Consider the following 24,484-nt stretch of genomic DNA (forward strand, 5'->3'; position numbering starts at 1 on the left):
GGGTCCCTCATAACTTGTCCCTAATAATCCAGAGTAAGGCTACTTGCCTTTCTTGTAATACATCCACACTGAATGAAAGGGACAATCAGACCAAACAAATCCGACCTTCTGTAGCCCTGGCTCGGCTAAATATTCACATGAGCCTTTATTGAAATCTCTATGTCGCCCGGCCATCACAGTGCAGTGCTTCTTAAACCGCACTAGAGCAGGCCCTCCTGCATGGGGATTTCACCTTTGTAACTTCCTATCCCCGGCAAGCAGGGAAAGCCTCGAGATGCAGCTGGCCAGGGAACAGAGCCCAATGCTGGGGGCTTTCACAACCTCGTCCATCAGGGCTCTGACCCAGGGCCCAGTCAGAGATTCTTATCCAGATGAGCAAGGGAGGCCTCCTTGGGACTACAGGTCCCAGTCCCAGGCTCCAAGTGACCCGGAAGGCCATGGAACATGCTGCCAGAGCTGGGGACCTTTACCTCCAGGCCTGCTGTGGCTCTGAGGCTGGGCCTGGTTCTTATCCCAGGCAAGCATGGGAGGCCTTCTTTGGCCTGCAGGTTCCTGTCCTGGGCACTTTCTGACACGGTGCACGGAAACCAGGTCCCTGCAGTCCTCACAATGGGCCCGACAGAGCACTTTCTATTCGTGTAATCCATTCACACCGAGAGACAGATGGGGACATTGAGTGACTGAAGTGACTCAAGCTGGACTCCTGGAGCCCTGGCTGGGCTTCAAACTTCAAATGAGCTCTCACTGGGACTTCAAAGGCAGTTTGGAATTATTTATTATTATTTATTTATTTAAAACATTTGTAGAGCGCACTATATCACCATGGCAGGCATCCTGGCGCTGACTGAGACTAATGGGGTAGGGAGAGATCGGAAAACAGAGGGGGCAGGAAATTAGTGGACAGAGGTCTTGGGAAAAAGCCAGGTTTTGATTCTTTTCCTAAAGGGTAGAAATTCGGAAATGTGTCTAATGTCTGATGGGAGTGAATTCCAAAGCTTGGCAGCTGCCACGTTGAATGATCTGCCTCCGGATCTGACCCTTTTGAATTTAGGAACCAGTGCCAGTTTGGCGTCAGAAGAGCGAAGCTGCCTGGCTGGAGTATACCACGCAAATTTGGATTGGAGGGAGGCAGGGCCTATTGCGTGTAATGCTCTAAACACGATACATAGGGCTTTAAACTGGACCCTCTGCCTCACCGGAAGCCAGTGGAGCTTGCTCAGTGAGGAGGTTGCACTTGCTCTTCTGGGGAGCCCCAGTGCCAGTTTTGCTGCGGCAGACTGGACTCTTTGGAGTCTGTCCAGTAAGAACCCAGGGGATTCCAGCAACAAGGCGTTGCAATAGTCAATACGACTAAGTGTGGTACAGCGTACCACTTGGGCCCGTGCAAGAGTAGGGAGGAGAGGCAGTATCTTCCTTAGGGAGCGGAGGATAGCGAAACAATATGCAGAGGTCTTTTGGATGTGCGTCTCCATACTGCGGTCCTGATTCAGCATGACCCCGAGGTTGCGGATCGTGGCTACTAGGCGCACAGTGGTCCCAGATTCAGGTGGCCAGAAATTGTCTGGGCATTGTGAACACTGAGTCACCTGAAGGAAATTATGTCTTTATTTATTTTAAGTAAAAAACATCAGGATGGTACATTTTGCACCACCAATGTAGGTATGGTAAAGGACACCTAATTTGAATTAATTCCCAACCTAGTAGATAGTCATTAGATAGGATTATTTTATTTATTTATTGTGAACGGCAATTGGGACTAACAATTTTGTATAAACTGTGCTCTAAGGCCGGTAGTGAAAAAGTAGTTTTATAACTAAAACTGGTATCTTGTTTGGTTTATAGATATGACTGTACCATATTGTACTCTGTTGAAACAGCAAAAATATGAAAGTCTGCACTTGGGGTGCAGTCCTTTCATCCCCATTCCTTCTAGAGTATCCATGGGAATTGGGTTCTAATTCAACCACAATGATTAAGCAAACAGATTAGGTATTCTTCGACATTAATATAACATTAATTTTCCCGTAATTAATGGGTTCTCAAAAGAGCATTCCCCCATCTACGTCTGATAAAAGGGGCTCCGCTGTTTCTCAATTGCTCTTCGAAAACTGTCCTAATCCTTGCTGTGATGTTACGCTGGGTTTATTGCAATAGTATACAAAATGGCCTCTTGGATATGTCTCTCTCACAACTCTAGAGAGGTTTGAAACTATGCAGCTTGCATGTTGTGCAGCCTGAAAAAATATGACAGTATCACACTGGCCCTGAAAACCCTAAATTTGATCCCAGTAAAAGAGTGAAATACTTAGGCAAGTACAAAAATCACCCTTTACTTATTCATCCGGCTATCCTACAAAATGGTTTGTCCCTCGCTAACCGACCAGGAACCTCAGTCCAACAAATTACTGCTGCCATCAATTGTTTAGCTGTAAAACATATGAAAGTCAATATATTCCGCTCCAAAGCGACTAAACGTAAAAATCCCAATCTTGAAAATAATGACTGCAAATTCATAAGATTAATTTAAAAGACACACCCCTTCAGCTTGCTGTTTGATTAATCACCACTTCCTCTCGATAGCTCCCCTCAGATGGATCTGCCCAGTCAGACGACTAATACTGGCTTTACATTCCTTACCCATCCTATGTGGACTGTTCCTCTTCTTCAAGGCTTTATGATCATGCTGAATCCATACAAGGGCTAGAATCCCTGAGCACTGTTTATCCCTGCTGGATGATCAACCAGTAGGATACCACTGGATCCTTGCGAATCTTGTATGTTCCGCCTCCTTTTACTCTCTTATACACGCTATCCCAAAGTGCTCTGCAGCTACTGCAGGGTATTTAGAAGTGCTTTAGACCCCATCAAATAAAATAAATGTGAATCATTTAAACATTTTTAATGAAATACTGTATATGGTTTTAATTATTTATTACAACACAGATTAATAATACATTTTTACATATTGCCAGTAATACATAATGGTTATTCTCTGTGACTACCTGGTAGCTTCTTACTAGGCTACCAATCTTCCAGAATCACACACCATGGTAGACGTTTCCCAAGCCCACACATTGTTTCTCACCTGGAGGTTTTGTTTAATGTGTTCTGCGGAGAAGCTCATAGCCAGGGCCACAACACCCCTCTGGAGCACGTTGCGCAAGGCAATCTGGGCTGGTGACTTATTGTACTTTTGCCCAATCTGCACAAGTACCGGATCTTTCAGGAGCACTGGAGAATTTTGATCAATGCTGCAAAAGAAAACATAATAATCTGTGCCTACATACTGCATCATGAAGTTATCAATGTGGAGGGAATAAGAAGCTGTGATCCATTCGGCTTCCAGAGGTTACAACAATAATCAGTGGGAGAATGGATCACTTTTCCTATGAAATCACGGTCTTTGTAGTGTTGGAACCATATAAAAACCCTCATAAAACGTACACAGGCCGGTGGCGGTATATCTTGGTTCTCCGCCTCGGTGTAACGTTACAGCATCATCATAGGGTTCTTGGAGAGTATGCATGCTGTCCTCCACCTGGAGGTAGACGGACTGATTTTCCAGTAGTGTTTAGATTTTAAAAAGGTGAAAACGTGCAGGTGCTCATGTGCAGTGAAGTTAAAATTCCCTACATCACTATATAGCACAAAAATGTTATTAGGAAAACAGTGATGTGAGAAAATAAAAAAGATAAGTTGCGTCCGTAGACCTAGTTACCAGTCTACTGCACTATAGGGTCAACATGTTTCAGCCTTCTTGTGAAATCTAAAGGCTTTCGTCAGGACCAAAGGTGCATTAGGATGCTTGCTGCAGCCCCTAATTACAGTGGTTAACTTACCACCAGCATTTATGAATTCAGATCTGTAGTATCTTGAATTGTAAGAAAAGAAGTGATTATTATCATAGTTCTTGGATATGTACCCTATGTGTCCAATGTAATTACATTTTGTTCCACTATAATATCAATAATGCTGTTACGATTCTTAGTGCAGATTTGTAAATAAAAACTTGGTGTGCTATGCTGGTTTGGCCTAAATGGCATGTGGCATATCTTGGCTATTTAGAGATGGTGAGTATATCAGGCTTTCGAGTGGTTTGTATAGGAGGATATTCATTCGTGCAAAAGAGTTAGTAAGTCTGACTGGCATGGTGTTTAGTTTATCACTGCAGTCATCGCGTAAGGTACATAGCACAATAAGCATGACGTGCAGCGGTAGAACGCCAAGAGTGTGTGCCTTGATTTGTCAGTGCAGTTACCTAACAGGGTCAGTTATGGCATTAAAAACAAGGTGCAATGTGTTCAGGATATGGCAATAAAAACGGTCCTTGTCAAATGGAGAATATGCGTTATGAGTATTATCAACGCGCATTTTTCTCAAACATTGGTTTTCAGGGACATGAATCCGTGTATTAATATAATACAAGCAAGGTACCTTGTTCAGTGGGCTTAACTTGGTTCTTGCACCCAGGTCATGCTCCATCGCGGTCGGCCTGAACTTGTGACTTTGTGCTAGTCTGACAAGGTCAGATAACTGCAGTTGGTGCTTTGTGCATATAAGCGCTATTTTTATATAAACCTTTAAAATTATCCATCCTTGTTTCTACTGGTTACATTTTTCTCCTTTTGGTCTAATATTATTTATAAATTATTTATTAAATTTTACTTTATTTTTCAAAATTTGTGGGCGATATTTGTATTATGTTTTCACTTCATTACTGTTTGAAGCGTTGCTTCATACTGTCTCTAATTTCTGTCTGACTGCTTTGTGACAGCCACCAGAGGGTTAAGCACAGGTTATTTTGAGGTTGCTTGTGACTTCACCCTGACAGAGAATTGTGGTTGTTGCTTGAGTAGGGTTTCAACCCATTCAACCATTAACTCAGTTTCCTAAAGACATATTTGGGAATATGGAATGAATAGCGTTCTTTCAGGGCTAAAACCCTGATTTTGTGGAGTCCTCAAAAATATACAGTCTTATGGAAATGTTCTGAGAAAGCTATGACTATGAAGCTCAGGAAATGCAAAAAATCTTAACTTTTCTTGGTATACTACAGTTTCACACAAAGTACATTCCCAACCTAGCCTCCAATGTGAGATATGAGAGCACTACTCAACAAATCAAGAGAATATATGTTATGTTATGTTATGTTATGTTATAACAATTTGTTATGCGCACAGCGACTCCAGCGAAGGAGCATCCCGGCGCAGAGACACAGAGCAGTCATAACACAACAAGGCTAAAATGCTACAAAAAGTGCTAAAACAAAGGGGCTAAAATAGGAAAGTTTTTATGGCTCTACGAAACGACAGCAAGTCCTCTATCAGCCGAATTTCAACAGGGAGGGTGTTCCAGATTGACGCAGCTCTCACCCTGAAGGAACGGCCTCCCATCCGGCTGAGCCTAAATCTGGGGACAACAGCAAGGGCCTGACCTTGTGATCGAAGGTTACGGGTAGGGACATAGAAGGAAATAGAGTTGGCCAAGATCTCAGGACCTATGCCTCTAAGGATTTTAAAGGTCAGACACAGGACCTTGAAGAGGATACGCTTCCTAACCGGGAGCCAGTGCAGGGAGCGGATGACATGAGACACCTGGGAGAACTTAGGAAGTCCAACAATGGCTCTCGCCGCGGCGTTCTGCACCCGCTGCAGGCGTGTTAACTCAGCCTGGTTAGCCCCCGCCAGCAGAGAGCTGGCGTAGTCCAGACGAGAGATGACGGTTGCCTGGACCACAAGCTGTCTAGTCGGGGCATCAAAGAACTTAAGCACCGGCCTTAACCCTCTAAGGAGACCGAAGCAACAGGCTGCGATTTTTTTGGTGTGCCCTATAAATGTGAGACCAACGTCAAGCCAGACCCCAAGGTTCTTCACCTCCGGCACTGGGGTCGGAGTGGGGCCAAGCTCCGAAGGCCACCACTGATCGCCCCAGAGCTCCACTCCCTTCCCGACAACCATCACCTCTGTTTTTGTGGCATTAAGCTGGAGACAGTTAACTGTCAGCCAGCTAGCCACCGCCTTCAGACCGGACTGGAACCTGGGGGCATCCTGTTCCGCATCCCCGCTGAGAGTAACCGCCAGCTGAGTGTCGTCGGCGTATGAGACCATGGTTAGGCCCCACTGCCTTGCGACATCAGCCAGCGGTCTCACGTAGAGGTTGAACAACGTGGGACTCAGCGAGGATCCCTGTGGAACCCCCATGGCCAGAGGCTGGAACCCGGACTTGAACGGAGGGATGGCAACACAGAAGGAGCGGTTGTCTAGGAAGGAGCGGAACCATTGCAGCGCCAGGCCGCCGATACCAGTCTCCTCGAGCCGCCCAAGGAGGATGCTGTGCGACACAGTATCGAATGCGGCGCTGAGATCTAACAAAATCAGCGCCGACGTCTGTCCAGCATCCAACCTTGCACGGAGATGTTCCACCATCACCAGAAGAGCAGTCTCCGTGCTGTGACCAGCACGGAAACCATTCTGTGTGGGATCGAGGGCATTGGACCGGGCTAAGTGTTCAGACAGGGCCAGATTGACATGGGCCTCTGTCAACTTAGCTGGCCAGGGCAGCAGCGAGATGGGGCGATAGCTTTCCGGCTTAGACGGGTCAAGAGATGGCTTTTTAATAATCGGAGACACCACCGCCTGTTTCCAGCTGGTAGGAACGACCCCAGTCTCTAAGGAGAGATTAACAAGAGAGCGTATAGCCACACGTCCCACAAAGGTCTGATCCCGAAAGAGGGCAGGCCTCACTGGATCGGATGGGGACCCAGATTTAACTTGCGTAGCAAGTTTATCAAACCCTTCCACGGTGAGGGGGGGAAAAGTGAGAAGAGCGGGCTGGTAGGGTGTCCCCTTGGGGCTGCCCAGTGCTATACCCATACTCGGGAAAGTCCGATAAATAGACTGGACTTTACCCAAGAAGTAGGAAGCAAGGGACTCACAATGTGTGACAGAACTCTCAGCCGTAGAAATAGGCCGCTTAGACATAAGATCTTTCACCGCCTTGAAGATAGCCTTCGATGGGTTGGTGCTGTTCCGGAATTCCTCGGCATAAAATGCCGCTCGGGCACGACAAATGGCCCGGTGATAGAGCTTGACGGACGCGACATAAGTAGCTTTTTGCTCAGCCCCATATGTCTTCCGCCAGGCCCTCTCCGCCCGTCTACAGGCTCCCTTCAGAGCGCGCAAAGCGTCGTCATACCAGGGGCTAGACACTCGAGGGTTGATCTTCGTGGTTACAACAGGTATCAAAACATCCAGAGCCCTAGTGAGCCAAGAGCAGAAGAGATCATATCCCTCCTCTACGTTGTTAAATGGGCCCAAAGGTTCCACTGACAGGAGATGGTAAAAGTCATCCAGCCTGAGTTTACTCCAGGGTCTCCTGGGTACCTGCTTGGCTGGAGTGGTGGAAATGTTGGAAGTCATAGGGCAGTAGATGGACACCAGAGAATGGTCAGACCACTCTACAGGAGCCACCGACGTGACTTTAGCCTCGGTCAAGTTGGTGAAAAAAGGGTCAAGAATATGACCCCCGGAATGAGTGGGCTGGGAGACCAGCTGTGAAAGTTGAAAGGCCTCTAAGTCCGTAAGAATACTACGCGCTGCCAGACAGGATGGGGCATCAAAATGCAAATTTAGATCGCCCAGAATGGAAAAATTGGCACAGGCAGTGACCAAGGTGGCAACAGTGTCCGGGAAAGCATTCCTGAACGCTACATCACTGCCCGGCGGACGATACACCACCATCCCAGAGAATGTAAATTCTGGGCTGACAGAGACTTTAAACGAGGCGCTTTCACAGCCAGCGATCTTAAGAATGGTCCACACACAGGGAAAACTAGATCTCACTATCAGAGCTATACCCCCACCTCTAGATAGCCTATTCGCAGTATACATGGAGTAGCCGAGAGGGCAGACTAGATTGGGAATGGCAGTGTCGGCTTCCTGAAGCCATGTTTCGGTTAATGTCAAAATATCCGGGGCTTCATTTTCAATCAGGTCGTACACATTCTGCTGGTGTCTAAGAATCGACCTGACATTAAGATTCAGAATCCGCAGAAAAGGCGGTAGCCCCCTATTACGCCGAGCGGCAGAGGGAAGAAGCCGAGAGAGAAGCAGATGAGTGTGAGAGAGAAAGAAATTAAAAAAACGACCCTTGGAAAGCAACTGATCATGCTCAAGAATATGGGATAGCAACAGATGTTTGGGCAAGAATGAAGTTTAGAATTGGGGGGAGGGAATCTTCGATTTGTACAAATTGTTACCCTTTGATATTTAGAGAAAAAACTGGTTGGATTGTATTCATGTGCATCAGCAGATGGATAGTAGTTTTGCAGGAATTTAATTACAGTGTTCATTATAAACTTGGTCTGTGAAACACTGTACCAGATTGTCTGTTAAGATTAAGTTCTGACTTTGAGGGTGAAGAATAGGTGGAGGCATGCTGTTACTGAAGGAGCTATGAGTCGAAAAATGGGTGTAAACACTCAAAGGTGATGTAGTATTTCAAATGTATGTGGGCATACATGAGAGATGGATGCGTAAGAAGAGATCACAGAAGTTGGAAGCCTATTAGAGGGTACAAGGTGGCTCCTCCGCTAAGGCGGAGGAGCGTGGCCCCACTGCTTTAAGGCAGTGCAGAAGAAAACCAAAATGATAACTAATTGTTATAATTTTCTCTTCCCGTTCTTAGGGGAGGGGCGGGGCTAGCATGAGCAGGGGCCAGGGAAGGAGTGGTTTGCACACTTAAAGTGCACATGAATGTTTGACCTTCTGTGTTGGGCCGGCCAAACATTCATGCACACTTTGCCTGTTCCCCACCAAGCTAAATTACACAGCCTGGTGGCGAACATGCACAGGCTTCCTGTCCCTATCTGAGCTCCAAACCACAGCACTCAGACCAATCACAATGCTGCAATGCTGCATTGTGATTGGTTATGGGCAACTTAGGGGAAGCAATCACAACACTGCATTGCAGCATTGTTATTGGCTTAGGGAGTCTGGGAGCTTGGGTGTTTTCCCTGCGTTTTGGGGAACTTAGGGGAAGCAATCACAACACTGCATTGCAGCATTGTTATTGGCTTAGGGAGTCTGGGAGCCTGGGTGTTTTCCCTGCGTTTTCCCTGGACCGATCAGTCTACTATGACTGTTTTTTAAACATGAAGAAATGCCAATATAATTGTGAAATAAAAATCACTTGTACTGGTTAAACCCAGTAGCTTCCGGGGGGCGTGGCCGAACAGCCACGATGGCGGACGGCTTCCACTAGTGCTCCGTGCCCGGCCAGGAATTATCCAGTAAAAACGGAGCTGTGCGGGACATTTGCACCGCAGTCCTGAGCGGACTTGAGGCAGAGCACAGCCCGAAGAGCAGCGGCCCGAACGGCGGTGAGGAGAGACGCCGGACGGCCGGATTCACGGCGCGCCGGGAATCGCGGAGCGGGCCCCAAAAGCCGGGAAGTGGAGTGACGCTGTAGCCCAGCGGCGGGCCTGGAATCCTGGGGTCTGTCTGGCAGCGGACACCGGAGCTGCGGGGGAGGGGCCTGCGCCCTGAGGACGGCGGCGGAGGCCGACTACACCTTCACGGAGGTCACTGGACACTGGAAGAGCTGGCGGCACACGGCGGGGACGGTGAGGAAGGCCGCGCTGGTTCCCGTGCTCCGGCTGCAGGATCAGACGACGACGCCATTTTGAAGCCGCCGGACTGGGGAGTACCCTGTGATCGCGGCGCGGCCCCTGCAGCGTGAGGAATCTTGTGGGTCTCCTCCTTACCCTTTCCCCCCCCCACGCCTTCTGTTGCTTGCTGCCCGGTCCCACTGGGGGGCCGGGGGGTTCATATGCGGAGGGGAAGCGCAGTGACGCACAGGACTATTGGGCGCTCACCCTGCGCAGCGGCCATAGTGAGGAGCCGCACTCACTTACCACCTTCATTCGGACCTGGCCTGGAGACTGAGGGAGGCACTACCGTAGTGTGGGTTCCTGCCTGGCGTGGCCCCGGTGCGGGCGAGTGATTGCTGGGGCGGAGGCTCGAACCCCAGGAGAGGAGACCCTGATCAGTGCCAAACACATTTGCCCCTTGGCTCTCCCTCCTCCTGGGCCCCCCTGCACGGGATCACCGGAGCGGGTGTGCCGTGGAGACGGTGGCTTGCTGTCTGGACTGCGGCGCCCGTGGGGCGGAGTGCCCGCGCTGTAGTTGAGTGCCCCGGGAAAAGCACAATATGGTGCAGAAGGGCCAGAGAACTGTAGAGGGTCTGGGAGAGCAGACGGGACCCTGCCCGCAGACGGGGGCTGGAGCGGGCAGCAGCGGATCCAGACAGGCTGATCAGACGACACCGGGCAATCAACAACCGGATAAGCTGGACCTCATACTCCAGGAGATCCGAGACTCACGGCACGCACTGGAGCAACAGTTGGGGACCCTCACCACCAATTTATCTGTTCTAAAAGCTGATCAAGGCAAGGTAGCGGACAAAGTCAAAGACCACGGGCTAGTGCTCACAGACCTTGTGCCCACTGTGGCGGAACACAGCACGTCTATCTGGGACATGCAGGGTCAGGTTGCCGCCCTGATGGAAAGGGTCGAAGACGCGGAAGGACGCAATCGAAGAAATAATGTGAGGGTGATTGGCCTGCCAGAAAAATGTGAGGGACCGCGGGCTGCGGAGTTCATAGAGCAGTGGTTCCGAGACCACGTTGCGACAGACGGACTCTCCCCATACTTCTGCGTGGAAAGGGCGCATAGGATCTCGACGGGACAGCCCCGGCCGGGGCACCCTCCGCGCCCTCTCATTGTCCGCATCCTTAACTACCGTGACAGGGATGTCCTCCTGAGGAAAGCTCGTGAGAAATCCACCATCCATTTCGAGAATCAGAGGGTGTCGCTTTACCCGGATTATAAGAACATGGTACAAAAACAGCAAGCCTCATGTATGGAGGTGAAGAAGAAACTGAGAAGCGCACGGCTGAAATACGCGTTACTCTTCCCTGCCCTCTTGAAAGTAATCCATGGACAGAAATCTCACTTCTTCGAGAGCCCTACTGACGCTGAAGAGTGGCTGGAGGTGGTGGGATTAGATGGCAGTCAAGAGGCGTCCCAAGGAGCGGAGGCGGAGATGTCGGAGAGGGGCTCGGGAGGCAGCCGCCGCTCATCCTCTGGATCCGGGAAGGGGATTGCTGGGCGAGGACCGTCGCGGGACCATCAGAAGAAAGATCAACTGACGGCTCTCTCGATCGCCGGCACCTTCAGGGAGGACTCGGCGAAGATAATCACGGACTCCGACGACAACGCGGTGCACTCAGACACGGAGAACAGTGTGCTGCTCTTTCCTACAATCACACCCAGAGCCGCGGATGACCTCATAGACAACTGACCTGCCGGGTGAAGCCCAGGACCGGCACCTTTGCTACTGTCGCTGTATGGTATCCTTTTTTGCTGTGATTGGTACCTCTGGTGCCTGCCTCTTTCTGGAAAGCTATGTATGGGGGAGGTGGGAGGTATACATGGTGGATGTCAACGACTCTCTCCCCAATATACACCACACCCCCAGAACTGAGACTACAATGGGTACCTCTGGGCATTGCTCGAGGACGTTTACTGTCAATCCCACATACACAGTTTATATATTACACTGATCTTCCCTTCTGTGCATCATGAGCCCCGGCTGGGCCACTGTTGAGCCGGTGGAGCCCGGAGCTGGTAATAAAATGAACGCAAGTGTGCTAGGCCACCCCCCCCCAATGGCGAAAGCACGAGAATTTGGCTCTCTATGTTTCAATGTTTTAATGTTGGGCACGGCTCTGTTCTGCGGCTGCGCCGAGTTAGTTCTGATTATGTTAGATGTATTTAAAGGTGTATTCTCCTGGGTTCAGCTCCCCGGTGTCCCCAAACCACGACCGCTGGCAGAAATGGTTTCGCCACCTGATGATTATGGCTGAACAGTCCGAAGTGTACAAGGTCATCACCTGGAATGTGCGAGGGCTAGGGGCAGTGCAGAAAAGACACAGGGTCCACTCCTACCTCCTTAGGCAGCAGACACACAGGAAACACACCTCACGGTGTCTGAAGTTCAGAAGTTCAGGAAGAAATGGAGGGGGACTATATACTCCACGTCATATTCTGCCTTTTCCAGCGGGGCCACCATCTGGGTACGACATGGGACACCGTTTCTAGAAGTGGAGCGGAAGGTGGATGACCAGGGCAGGTACATTCTAGTCAAAGGTACCTTAGATGGCAAACTGATTGTCCTGGACAGCATTTACGCCCCGAATTACGACCAGGAATCGTTCCTACAGAGGGCTGGGAGGGCTCTTTCCTCATGGGCAGACATACCTTGGGTACTCGGGGGGGATTGGAACGCTGTTCTAGACCTGGCCTTGGATAGGTCACACCCGCCCCTACAGGCCGCTGGCACTACGAAGCTCACTGACATTTTTAAGGCATGGGTGGAGGGCTGGAGACTGGGTGATGTATGGCGACTGGTACACCCCACACACAAAGAATACTCCTTCTACTCCCCAGTACACGACCTACACACACGCATTGACCGACTCCTGTGTTCTCACACACTGGTTTCATTGATAGGTGCCCCGGAATACCTGGCAAAGACCTTCTAGGACCACAGGCCCCTAAAATGCACCGTTTCCTGGGGCAGAGTCCCGACCCCAGTCCCTACATGGCATCTCAACCCACAACTTTTGGAAGACGGGCCGTTCAGAGCAACTCTTTCAGAGGCCCTGACAAATTACTGGGATGTTAATTGGGGTTCTGCTTCCTCCAACTTGGTGGTCTGGGATGCGATGAAAGTGGTGATACGGGGGGTGGCGATAGGGAAGTTGGTCGGCGCCAGCAGGAGATACACCGGACGTTATGCGAGGTGGAGGCCCGATTAACGGAGCTTGAACGGGAGGCAGTTGAGGATCCAGGGAAAAAACAGGCCCTACAGGAACAACATATCTTACACGCAGAAACGCTAGAAACACTGCGCAGCCTTGACTACAAAGCCTACCTACAGAGACAACACATGGAGGCGGACCGCTCTGGCGCGCTGCTAGCCCACTTGGTGCGAGATAGACCAGACACTCCGATCATTACCCAGGTCCGTAACCGGGCGGGCTACCTAGTGTGTACACAATCTGACATTAACCGGGCGTTCCACAACCACCTAAAGGCACTGTATGACCGTACCGGGACGGAAGACCTTACATGAATAACTGACTTCATGAGGGACCTTCCCTTCCCCCTATTAACAGCAGATGTGCAAAAGTCGATGGAGGGACCCATTACCCAACACGAAATACGTGCGGCGATTAAAAACTTAAACAGAAACAAGACGCCGGGCATGGATGGACTCCCGGTTGAGTTCTATTCCACTTATGCTGATACGTTAGTACCGGTCCTGGAAAAGGTGCACAAGGAAGCATTCAAAAAAGTCTATCTGCCACACACAACCATGCAGGCCATAGTGACCTCCATACCTAAACCAGGTAGGGACGTTTCGGATATTCCCTATCCATGCTGGCCACGGAATATGAAATTTTGAGCAAAGCTATTGCTCTGCGTGTCCAGCCTCACCTGACTGCGCTCATACACAGCGACCAGTGTGGGTTCCTTCCGGGGCGCAGTATCTCTCTCAACACGAGACGGCTGCATGCCATAATGACAGCGTCACCGACAGAGCTTGTGCAGGCAGGATATATCGCGTTAGATCTCAAACAAGCATTTGATTTGCTTTCTTGGTCCTTTATGTTTGAAGCCCTGCGACCCTCTGGTTTCCCGGCCCCGGTAATAAGATGGATCAGGCTGCTGTATACTGATCCCACGGCCCGGGCGAGAATGGGACGCTATGTGTCGGCCGAATACCCAGTTCATAGAGGCACCAGACAGGGGTGCCCTCTGTCCCCCATGCTGTTTGTGTTAGCGCTTGAACCGCTGGCCATTGCTCTTCGTAAATACGCGGCTGTGCTGGGTATATCAGTAGCGGGGACGTCCCATATTCTATCCATCTACGCGGACGATATGTTGTTATATCTCCGGGACCTGGAGGCCGACCATATGCTCTTATATGATACCTTTTGCCGGTTTGAAATAGTATCGGGATTGGCCATTAACCCGGAAAAGTCCGTGGGATTCTATTTCCGGGATGTGCCCCACCCGCCCTCTATACCGTTTGGCTCTTACATGATCCCAGTGGCCCAATCCAGTTTTAAATACCTGGGGAATCCGCATATATAGAAACACGGAGGATCAGCTGGATGGCAATATTTCTAGGGCCATCGCCGGCCTCCGTGGCAGTATTGGCTTTTGGACCTCGCTTCCCTTATCAGTAATGGGCCGCATTGCAATAGCAAAGATGGTCATGCTACCTCGTTTATTGTACCACTTCGTGAATCTACCTATATGTATCCCGCACCGCATTTTCGCGACCATCAAGTCCTTGCTGACCACCCTTATATGGGGGTCGGGCAGACGATGGATCAGTCTGCGTAAATTACAACTTAGTACCTCTCTGGGGGACTTCCAAGGATATTATTACCCAAGTCAGCTCCAATGGCTGTCCTGTTGGCTGGCCGGGAAAAACCTTCATGAGATTGGATGGACGACAGAACGGTTAGACCGGGGTGACTTGCATACTCTATTGCTACCCAAAAGTAGAATACCAAGATCATGCCACCCTCTGCTACGTACTGCCCTTCTCTGCTGGAAGAAGGCGCTGGCTTATACATCACCCGCACAGCCATATGCAGATAATATCCCCTTACTGGGCATCCCAACACCGCAGGGAAGGCTTACCAAAAACGCACTAAGGCAATGGACGGAGTGCGGAATTGAGGGGGTGGGTAGTTTCTTTGGAGACAACCTACTGCTGGACTATCGCACTTTCGCGCAGGTGACTGGGATCTCGGACAGATACTTCTTATTACACGCTACTGTATCTCACTTCATTAGGACGACTTGGGCACCGCAATGCATTCAACCACAGCAACACGAGCTAGTCCATCTGATACACTACATGGGGGCCGGGGGCCACTTGGTACGATGGCTGTATACAGGGATTAGAACTCACGCTGCACTGCCCCTTGACACCCTACGAGAGACCTGGTCACGGGACACAGGGGAGGATTTCACAGATGCAACCTGGCGGATGGCCCTGGAACACCCAAAGAGAGTTTCCCGGAATGTAAAATTTAAATTCATCCATGCCATGGTACTCCATAGGGCATACCTCACCCCGGAGAGAATTCACCGGATGTTTTCCGATGCCCCACATCAGTGCCCGCGATGCAGGGCGGATGGGGCGGGCCTCCTACACATGCTTTGGTCATGCCCACAGCTGGGCAGCTACTGGAGAGAGGTCTGCCGCACACTAAGAGAGGTCTCACAGATACAGGTGACAGAGAGCGCACTATATTGTTTAGTGGGAGCTTGCCCTCGCCCCAAGCCGTTAAAACCCAAACTGCAATTTGTGGATCTTGCCCTCCTCTTAGCGATCAGGAAGATTACAATGCAGTGGAAGTCCCCAAGAGTGCCCAGAGTGGAGACATGGAGGGGGGAGGTAGTGAGATGGGGCAGAGCTGAATGTGTTGCCCTTAGAAAAGAGGAGAAAGGCGGGAGGCGGAAAATCCCCATGGCACAGGATTGGGAGGTCATGCTACTGGAGTTAGATAGTATAGATGAGCCACTGTCCCAGGACGCTTGAGCGCGCTGCGCCCCGGGGAGAAAACACCTGTGTATACTGGACACCGAGAGGGGATGGATGAGGCAAGGAGGGCCTCTGCTGTTTATTCTGGAAGGAGAGTGGTCAACACTGGGGAGCTAAGGCTGAACAGTTAAGGAGACTATAGACACCTGGGTAGGATGGGTGGGGGAGGGATAGTTGGGGAGGACGAGGGTGGGTACAGGACATGTCTTGACAATGACAGAGGACCCTGATACTGTGCATAAATCTGTATGGAAATGACCTAGTTACTGAGATTTTGCCCTCCATTTACGGGCTGGGAGTAAATTGAAAACCGTGATGTGTTGTATGTTTATTGTCTAATACTGTATGCATATGCGATGGAGATACATTCACGAATAAAGTTTTGAAAAAAAACAGTAGCTTCCCATCTCCTTCAGCCTCTGGCACTGTTGGCCTCTCACTTTCAAGATGTCCACGACTTCCTTGTGCTTCTCCACTCCTTCTCCTAGAGGGAGTAGCAGCTTCACCTTTAGCCACACAACAACTCTTGATGCTAGGGTCAAGACACACTGGATAAGGAGACTATTTACTATTTCACTGAAAATGAGGGGACGTCTGGAGAGGGGATGATATAGTGAGGCGCTTTCAAGGTGGGGGATCCACATAAAGACCATTCATAGAGCTAGAATAGGGCAAGCTTAATAAAAATATCCGACCACAGAAGGGGCTAAACAAAATGAGGAACTCAGACTCATTTATGAACTTGCAGACACCCATGGTCTTACAGAACTCAGGAGGAAACATAGGGACCTGGCTGATAGACTGTGGACTACAAAAAGTAAGTGGCACACCAGCATGCAGAGGTAGATAGGTCCAGACAGCTGATGGCATGATTATTGAAAGTGGAGTCAATAGAAAACCAATTGGAGTTATCAGATGCTACAGTAATACATGGTTAACGTCAAAGCCAAAACAAAATTGGGGCCATGTTTATCATTATTTCTCGCAACGCAGCAAGACACTTTGCTGCACTGTGTGAAAAGGTGAGAGCAGGAATGTGCCATATCTATCAAGATATGGTGCATTCCTGCTCTCTCCTTGCGCTGGCGCACCTTTGGCTGCCTAGCACCAATGCAGGCACCCATGCACCATGTTGCAAGGGTGCCTGTGGAGCAGGCTAGGTTGTTTCTGTGCAGGAAGGGACACCTTCCTGCACAAAACCTACCCTTTGAAGCTTATTCCTCTTTCTACATGAGCTGCAGCTCATGTAGAAAGAAGAAAAAAGCGAGAAGAAATAAAGATATTTATCCGATATACGCCTCACCTGGGACGGTGAAGCATTTTGATGCATTCCCAGGTTGACCACTCATGGTAAATCTGGGAATGCATCAAAATCCATGAGTGGGTGCGTCGGAACACCCTAGCTCCACCCAAGCTCCACCCACAGAACACCTCCCTGGGGCAGAGTATTGCAATGCAGTTACTTGCGGTGCCTTTCGTTACTCCAGATTTACAAAGTCACGCAGAGCCGTGCACGGTGATCTTGCCTGGCTAGGTAAATCTTATTAAAGATTTAGCATGCCCTCCGTCCCCTAGGGTGGTGCAAGGATGACACAAAACCTACGATAAATCTGGCCCTCTGTATTTTCAGACTACTGTCAAACATTGTAAGAGGTACCCCAAAATCTTGACAGATTGCAAATCTACCTGACAGGTATAGATACACTGCATCGTGACCCACTGCAGTGTCAGTCGTTAGAGGAACGTTTGCCTTGGAGTAGACAAAGCAATGGAGGCGATAGAACAGATAGCAAGGATCAAGACTATAGGATAGAGAGCCTCCCGGACGTATTTTATCTAACGTACAAAACTACACTTACCCCATAACTCTTAAAATGCACGAAAAGCCTAGTCAATTGGGCCACCTACTGGGTTCTTTAAGAGAGGCAATGATAGTAGTCTTTCCTGAAGAAGGCAGGGCCCCCCAGGGCGTAGGGTCATCTCGCCCCCAAGTCATGTTAAATTTGGATTTTAAAGTACTGGGGAGACTAATCATAAACAGACTCCAGACAATGGTGCCCTGTATAGTACATCCATACCAGAATGGTTTTGTGCAGTTTCCAAATAGTAGAGGCACCAGGCAGGGTTGCTGTTTGTCGCCCTTTGTCTTCACCATCATCCCGAGCTGCTGGCAAGCCTCCTGCGCAGAAGAGTGGCAGACTACGGTATAAGCTTGGGCAACCAATGGCAGGTCGACTTGCTGTTTGCAGATGATACCCTTGTATATGTTAAGGAAGGTCTTGAGGCCCTTCTGGAGGTGATGGACATCTTAAATGAGTTTGGGAGCAACTTCTGGATATCATTAATTGCAGCAAATCTTGCCTGTTACAGTTCAAACCACTTGAACAGTGAATGCTCCAGAGGAATAGAGCTGAGGCTTGACTGTTTCAAATATCTAGGAGTGAATGTCTCCCACACAGATGAGGATCTAATAAAGCCGAAACTAGGCAGAACAATTACGTAGCCCTGACAATCTGTGAAATTCTGGGTGTCCTTGCCGCTTTCTCCTATGGGCAGGATAGTGATCTCCAAAATGCCGGTTCTTCTTACACTACTCTATTTCTTTTCTGAACTGCTGGGCACAGCACCTAAAAGTTTTTTTACTGAACTGGACAATATACTCCCCGATCTTGTTTGGGGACTTGTATGAAGAGTGGAGCTGTGCAAACTGCAAAGCCATAGCCACCAACTATGAACAGCACTATGCAGCAGTCAAGTTGCAATGAGTGATGAGGTAGCTACTTAGTGGTCCTGATCCAGAGAGAGATAAAGGAGTCTGGAACTTGCAGGGGCCTCTGATTCTACACCTCAGCCAAAGTGGCATCAACCGCCAGGCAAAAAGTGGTGGGGGCACGGCAACAAATGCCCAGTTTCTCACATAAAGTCTAACTTTTCTAGTAGTAAAGTTAGAATTTTGGTCTACCTTTACATGTAGTAAAGTTAGACCTTTGGTCTAAGGTTAAACAAAAAGTCTAATTTTTTTACTAGTACAGTTAGACTGTAGGTCTAAACTTAGACTTCAGTTCTAAACTTAGACTACTGGTCTAAGTTTACCTTTTTGACCTGGGCCCTGAGTATAGACCTAAAGTCTAAACTTAGACTTCAAATTTAAACTTAGACTTTAGGTCTAAAGTTAAACTTCAAGACTAAAGTTAGACTTCAGGTCTACAGTTAGATTTTATGTCAAAACTCAGGGTCCCATTCACAAAAGTAAACTTAGACAAAAAGTTCTAAGTTTACAACCTCGATATCCACAAAGGTAAGTTATGAGTAGTATCTTTACGTCCACCATCAGGGCAGAGTTTACGCACTCGGGTGGAATCTCCGCACTTGAGGCGGAATCCCAGCCGGAGTGCAGAGATTCCACACCCGAAGTGGAATCTCCACACCTGGAGAGGAATCTCTTCATTCTGGCAGATCTCTGCCCGATAGCGGAGAGTCTGCTCTGAGTGCAGACGTAAAGATACTACTCGTAACTTACCTTTGTGAATACTGAAAAGTTGTAAAGTTAGACCTTTGGCCTAAACTGGGATCAAAAGTCTAACTTTGTGAATTAGATCCTTAGACTTCAGGTCTAAGTTTGCCTTTGTGATAGCCCACATTTACTAGGGAGAAGATTCCAAATACTCCTGATGTAAATATTCTAACCCATATTTCCATCATAAGGTGAGGCAGCGTCTTGTAATATCACAGTTTGGGACAGAGAAACTTGAAGTGTTTGCAGAGCTGACAGAGAAAACTATAGCTCAGGATCCTACAATGTGCTTCCTAGGAATGATGTCCAGAACAGAGAAAATGAAGTATGTTAGATTCATAAAGCCAGCCTCTGGTTCAAGTCAAACGTCACATTGAGATGGCACAAAAGTCCCACAGGGCTACAGAAATGGGCATTCCCTTCTGCCTTGCAGAGGAGAACTGCAGGAGCTCAACTGGCCATGATCTGGGATACATTTGTTCTAGCACTTAAGGCCAAATCTAATGCGTGACCCCTCCCCACTTTAAGAAACTTGAGTACACTCCAGAAATCGTGAGAAGCATAAGACGGCCTGCGAAGCCGGATACCCAAACGTCCCCCAGTAACCCAACTCGCTGTTTATTTCCTTAAATTCAAATTGTGGTTTGGGCTATAAAGTGAGTCATACTTACATAAACGAGAATGGAGGGTCTAAGGGAGTTTTAAGACCAGCCCAGGCTATCATTCCCTAATTGACATACTGAAAATACAAAGAAACCTGGGGGTCTAAACAGAGAAAACAAAGAGTCAAGCATATACTCTAGACTTATGAGACTAAAAAGTCACCAATGTACAGCATAAATAAGTCTTATACAGAATTAGTATCCCAACGCATCTAACCACCAGCAAAAGTAGGTGAGACCCAAGATCCAGAGATGGATTCCCATCAAAATCTTGTTAGCGATCTAATTTTCTCATCTGGTCATCCAAAGGTTGGGCTGAGGTGTTTCTAGATCATTGAGACTGCTTTCAGACCCACCAAGTAGGACTGGGGTCAAGCCCACAATTACTTGTAGACCATGCATAGGATCACTAAATGGGACCAAGTGCAGTGCAAAACGTGAGTGTATGAAAAAAGTGAAGATTAAAAGTAGAATAGAGAACAAACAGTAAGACAACTTTAATAGCTGTAAGCCTCTTTCTGATTAAAAACCAGAACAGCGCAAAAAAGCAGTGTAAACAAATAACTGCTTGTGGGCCAACATGTTTCTGCCATACAGGGGGGCTACCTCCCAAGGCTTTCTTCAGGGCCTCTGTTCTTAAAAAATTCCTTTGCAACTGCTAGTACGAACTACAATGAAAAAACCATATCAACTGTGAATAAAGTAACAGCATAAAGGATATATGTTTGTTTCCTCCATGTCAACTGGTGTATCATTCACCTACAAAGAGATGCAAAATGGTATCAATACATTGGGTATAACTTCTATATATAAATCAATAATTGTGTAAAGGACAACCAGGATTCCTTACTCACCCATAATGACAGGGGATATTACCTCACCTCGCCTGGACCAAGCTCAGGGTAAGGGAGGCCACGCTCAAAAAAGGTAAGAAAAAAGGGGATGCTCACATTAGGGGGAAAAGAAAAGAACTGCTCCTTTCTATCGCTAGTGAGTCCCTTATAACTGTCTTAGCTATAGAGCTCATTCTCACAAACAGTTCCCACCTAGGCTCACCCACAGGCTCTCAGCCTAAGCAATCTAGAAAGGGGAACCAGGCTCTGTCACCTCAGTATCTCAACATCAAGGATTAAAAGAGTATTTCACCAGCAAGAGTTAAATAATATGACCTGCAGATTCATCTATCGCTTACCTCTCCGTCGCTACCTCGGACAATTCCTGAGATTGGGGGAGGTAACAGACGGGAAGCAAACGATCATCTACCACCTATCAGGCACGTTGGTTAGCATTGCGTGCAAAACGATGGCCAATCAATGCGCTTGTTATACGCATTGTCGGCCATTGGGTCTATTAGTTTAGTTCCTATTAGTTAGTATAAGAAGCTCGTCTTTTGGGATAAGACTGTAACTGTACCTTATATTAGTTGGATGAATTAAAGAGCCGAGCCGGCGAAGAGATTCATACCGGCTTAGAGTAGTCTCGCTGATTGTCTGAGGCTTAGTCTTGCGAGACCAAAAAGAACTACAAAACGACAACACAGCAGTGGGAGTTGTAGTTCTCTATTCTAGGAGACAGGAGTTCGATCCCTCCGTATGTCATTTAGAGAAGTGAATTTGAAAAAATGAAAGGGAGGTTTGCATAGCGTGTGTCAGTACCATATGTATTAATCAGGCTATTGCGTGTATTTTACAAAATAAATGTGCCTTGTATTAGATGGATGAATTAAAGACCCGAGCCGGCAAGGAGATTCATACTGGCATAGCGTAGTCTCGCTGATTGTCTGAGGCTTAGTCTCGCGAGAGCATAAAGGACTACAAGTCAACGACACAGCAGTGGGAGTTGTAGTTCTCTCTTCTGGGAGACAGGAGTTTGATCCCTCAGTCTGTCATTTGGAGAAATGAATTTGAATAAATAAAAGGGAGGTTTACATTGCGTATGTCCGTACCATGTGTATTAATCAGGCCATTGCGTGTATTGTGCAGAGTAATATGTTGTATTCACTCATTTATTAAGGTAGCTATGTCTACATTGTGACTTCATCTATGGCCTCTTTGCAGTTTGCTATTAAAGCTGCAATTCATAGTTGTGCCATTTCGCTCTCTCCCAATGGATGAAAATACTGGTACGTACAAACGGAATGGTACAAGAATCTATCATACATTCAGTCTCTTTGAGCAGTCTCTTTGGAACAGACATTAAATCATTTAGGCATGTAGGCAAGTCTTTGCTTTTTGGCACCAAAGCTTTTGGAGTCGAGCCGAAATGTCCTATTGGTGCTGAGGGTTTAGACTCCGAGGGATGTTTCTTGATTTTCAGTGTCAAACGTTTGGGTTCCAAAGGTTTCGGTTCAGAACTCATCTTGGATTTGGAGCTGGAAGATTTTGGCTCGGAAGTGGACTTTGGCCCACTTGGTCCCGAGCCAGAAGGCTTTTCAGAGAATTTTGGTGCCGAGCCATGAGGGGTAGCGTTGGAAACCTCTTTTCTGTGCTGACCTTGGCCTTGAGGTGGAGGTGGTGCAGAAGCCTTAGATTTCTTAGGGACGGTGGGAGGGGGGAGAAGGTGTCTTCGGTACTTGTGTCCCCTTGTCCCTGCCGCACATCATCGTCCTCGAGGTCGATCTGTAAGTCTGATCCAGAGTCAGACACAGCTGAAGCCATCTCCTTCTCTGCTGCTGATACCTTTTCTTGTTTGGAGTCTTCGCCGAAGAGGTCCGGTGAAACATCTACCCGCTGCTAAAGCATCTCTCGACATCAGGCCCGACGATCACAAAGAGTTTTCTTTGACCTGAAGGATCGGCACATGTTGCAGTCTTGCTCTTTGTGCTCAGGGGACAAGCACAAATTACACACTGGATTAGAGACCGTACAGGGATATTTTGCATGGCAAACGGGACAGAATTTAAATGGAGTCCATTCCATCGACGAGGAGCTGAACCGACGCGGATGGGCCGGAAGGCCACACGCAAATCTTCCGGTCAAAATGTCAAAGTCTCTTGAAATTCGAATCGAACCATGGAAAGAGAAAACACGTTCAAAAATAATAATGTCAAGGTAGAGAGAGTACGCCTGAACAGGAACCTGAGGATCAATTCTGAAGCGGAATGCAGCAATTCCCGTCCAAACCCGAATGCGGAAAAAAACAATCTAACAATGGAGTCAATGCCCATGCGCACTATACCCGAAAAGAGGAGCCACCTACCTCATGACTAGAAAGACGTCTTCGAACAAAAACAACTTGCAAACACCCGAACCCAACACTACATGGCAGAAGAATGCACAGCATGTCATCTACAGCTCACATGCATCAAACATCTCTTTCTTATAGCCAGATTTTTGGAGGTTTGCAATAAGTTCCTTTCTAGTGAATTGTCTTTAAGACACCATGAATGTCTTAGCTGTTTGGACAAAGGGTAAGGTAAGCACATTTATGCACTTAATAGGAAGCAAAAGGCAGACAAAATATTGTGGAAGTGTTTATGCCAGCAATCAATCTGTTGCTAACAATCACCTCTAATTGAATTGGGTTACTTAAGTAAAGCACTTCAAATTTACTGAGGCCATTTTTTAGACATTGTTTTCAAAAGGTAAACAATGTAGAAGAAAAATATCCTCCACAATTCTTTTTAAAAAAAGCTCTTGGAGCTTAAAGTTCGGTAGAGAGAGTACTCCATCGCATTACCAAATAGTAAAAGCGACTAAATTGTGTTTGGAAACGGTCCCTCTAGTTTGGTAAAGAATTGGGCTTCCTTTAGGACCTCTAAGACGTCGAAAGTAGTAGAAACAGGGGCAGTTCCTCCACAAAGGCAGGGGAGCGTTACTCCACTGCTCTTAGAGCAGGGAAAAAAATGATAACCTCATTATTATCATTTTATTTTTCTTTGCTACGGGGCTGGGTTGGGGCGGGGCTGGTGCCACAGCCTGGGAGGAGTAGTATATGCACACTCTAAGTTCGCATGATGGTTTGGCTGACTGAGTTGGCCTGGCCAAACAGTCCTGCGCACTTTGCAAGTTCCTCACCAGGCTGTAGTACACAGCAGGGTGGGGAACATGCCCAGGTTCCCTGTCCCCGACTGAGCACCGGAACACATAGCTCAGATCGATCACAACGCTGCATTACAGCATTGTGATTGGCTTAGGGGAGCCTGTGTGCTTCCGCGACTCATCGGGAAGCAGTGACAGAGAAGGACGTAAGGGAGTAAGTGTTTTTTTAATGTGTTGATCCTCTTTCCCCCCGCCACCCCTGTTCCCTGCCAGCTGCCACTGATGTGAGAAAGGGAATATCTGTTTTTAGTAATAACTTCGTTCAAACACACGTGGTCATTGTCTATCTGTAGTTACATGGTGCCTTTCTTTAGAAGCAAAATTAGAGAGGCACCAGCCAGAGATTTAGGATGAGCAATGAGGTTGATAAATAAATGAAAGAGTTGATACTGTTGCAGAGTTTGTCTCTCCATTTGAGTTGAGGAGGATAGTCTTCTGGAAGTCGGCATGTGACTGTAGATCTATGTGACAAATGTAACTGCTGTATGATGATTACATTCTTTGTGGAGATCACATACCACATCAAAAAGTTATGCTACTTTGTCCGAGTTTCAGATATATGCCCACTAAAGCTAACG

General features: G+C 48.0%; 1 protein-coding gene across 2 annotated transcripts in view; it reads right to left on the reverse strand.

The window, feature by feature from the left end:
• LOC144796670 (estradiol 17 beta-dehydrogenase 5-like) overlaps positions 1 to 24,484 on the reverse strand; it is a 121,307-nt gene that overhangs the window by 45,717 nt on the left and 51,106 nt on the right. For both annotated transcript variants that reach the window (XM_078668208.1, XM_078668207.1), the window contains exon 7: positions 3,086 to 3,251. In XM_078668208.1, the coding sequence (XP_078524334.1) occupies positions 3,086 to 3,251 (166 nt within the window). The remainder of the gene's footprint in view (positions 1 to 3,085; positions 3,252 to 24,484) is intronic.

This window comes from Lissotriton helveticus, chromosome 1_1 (genome assembly GCF_964261635.1).
Source record: "Lissotriton helveticus chromosome 1_1, aLisHel1.1, whole genome shotgun sequence".
NCBI classification, from domain to species: Eukaryota; Metazoa; Chordata; class Amphibia; order Caudata; family Salamandridae; genus Lissotriton; species Lissotriton helveticus.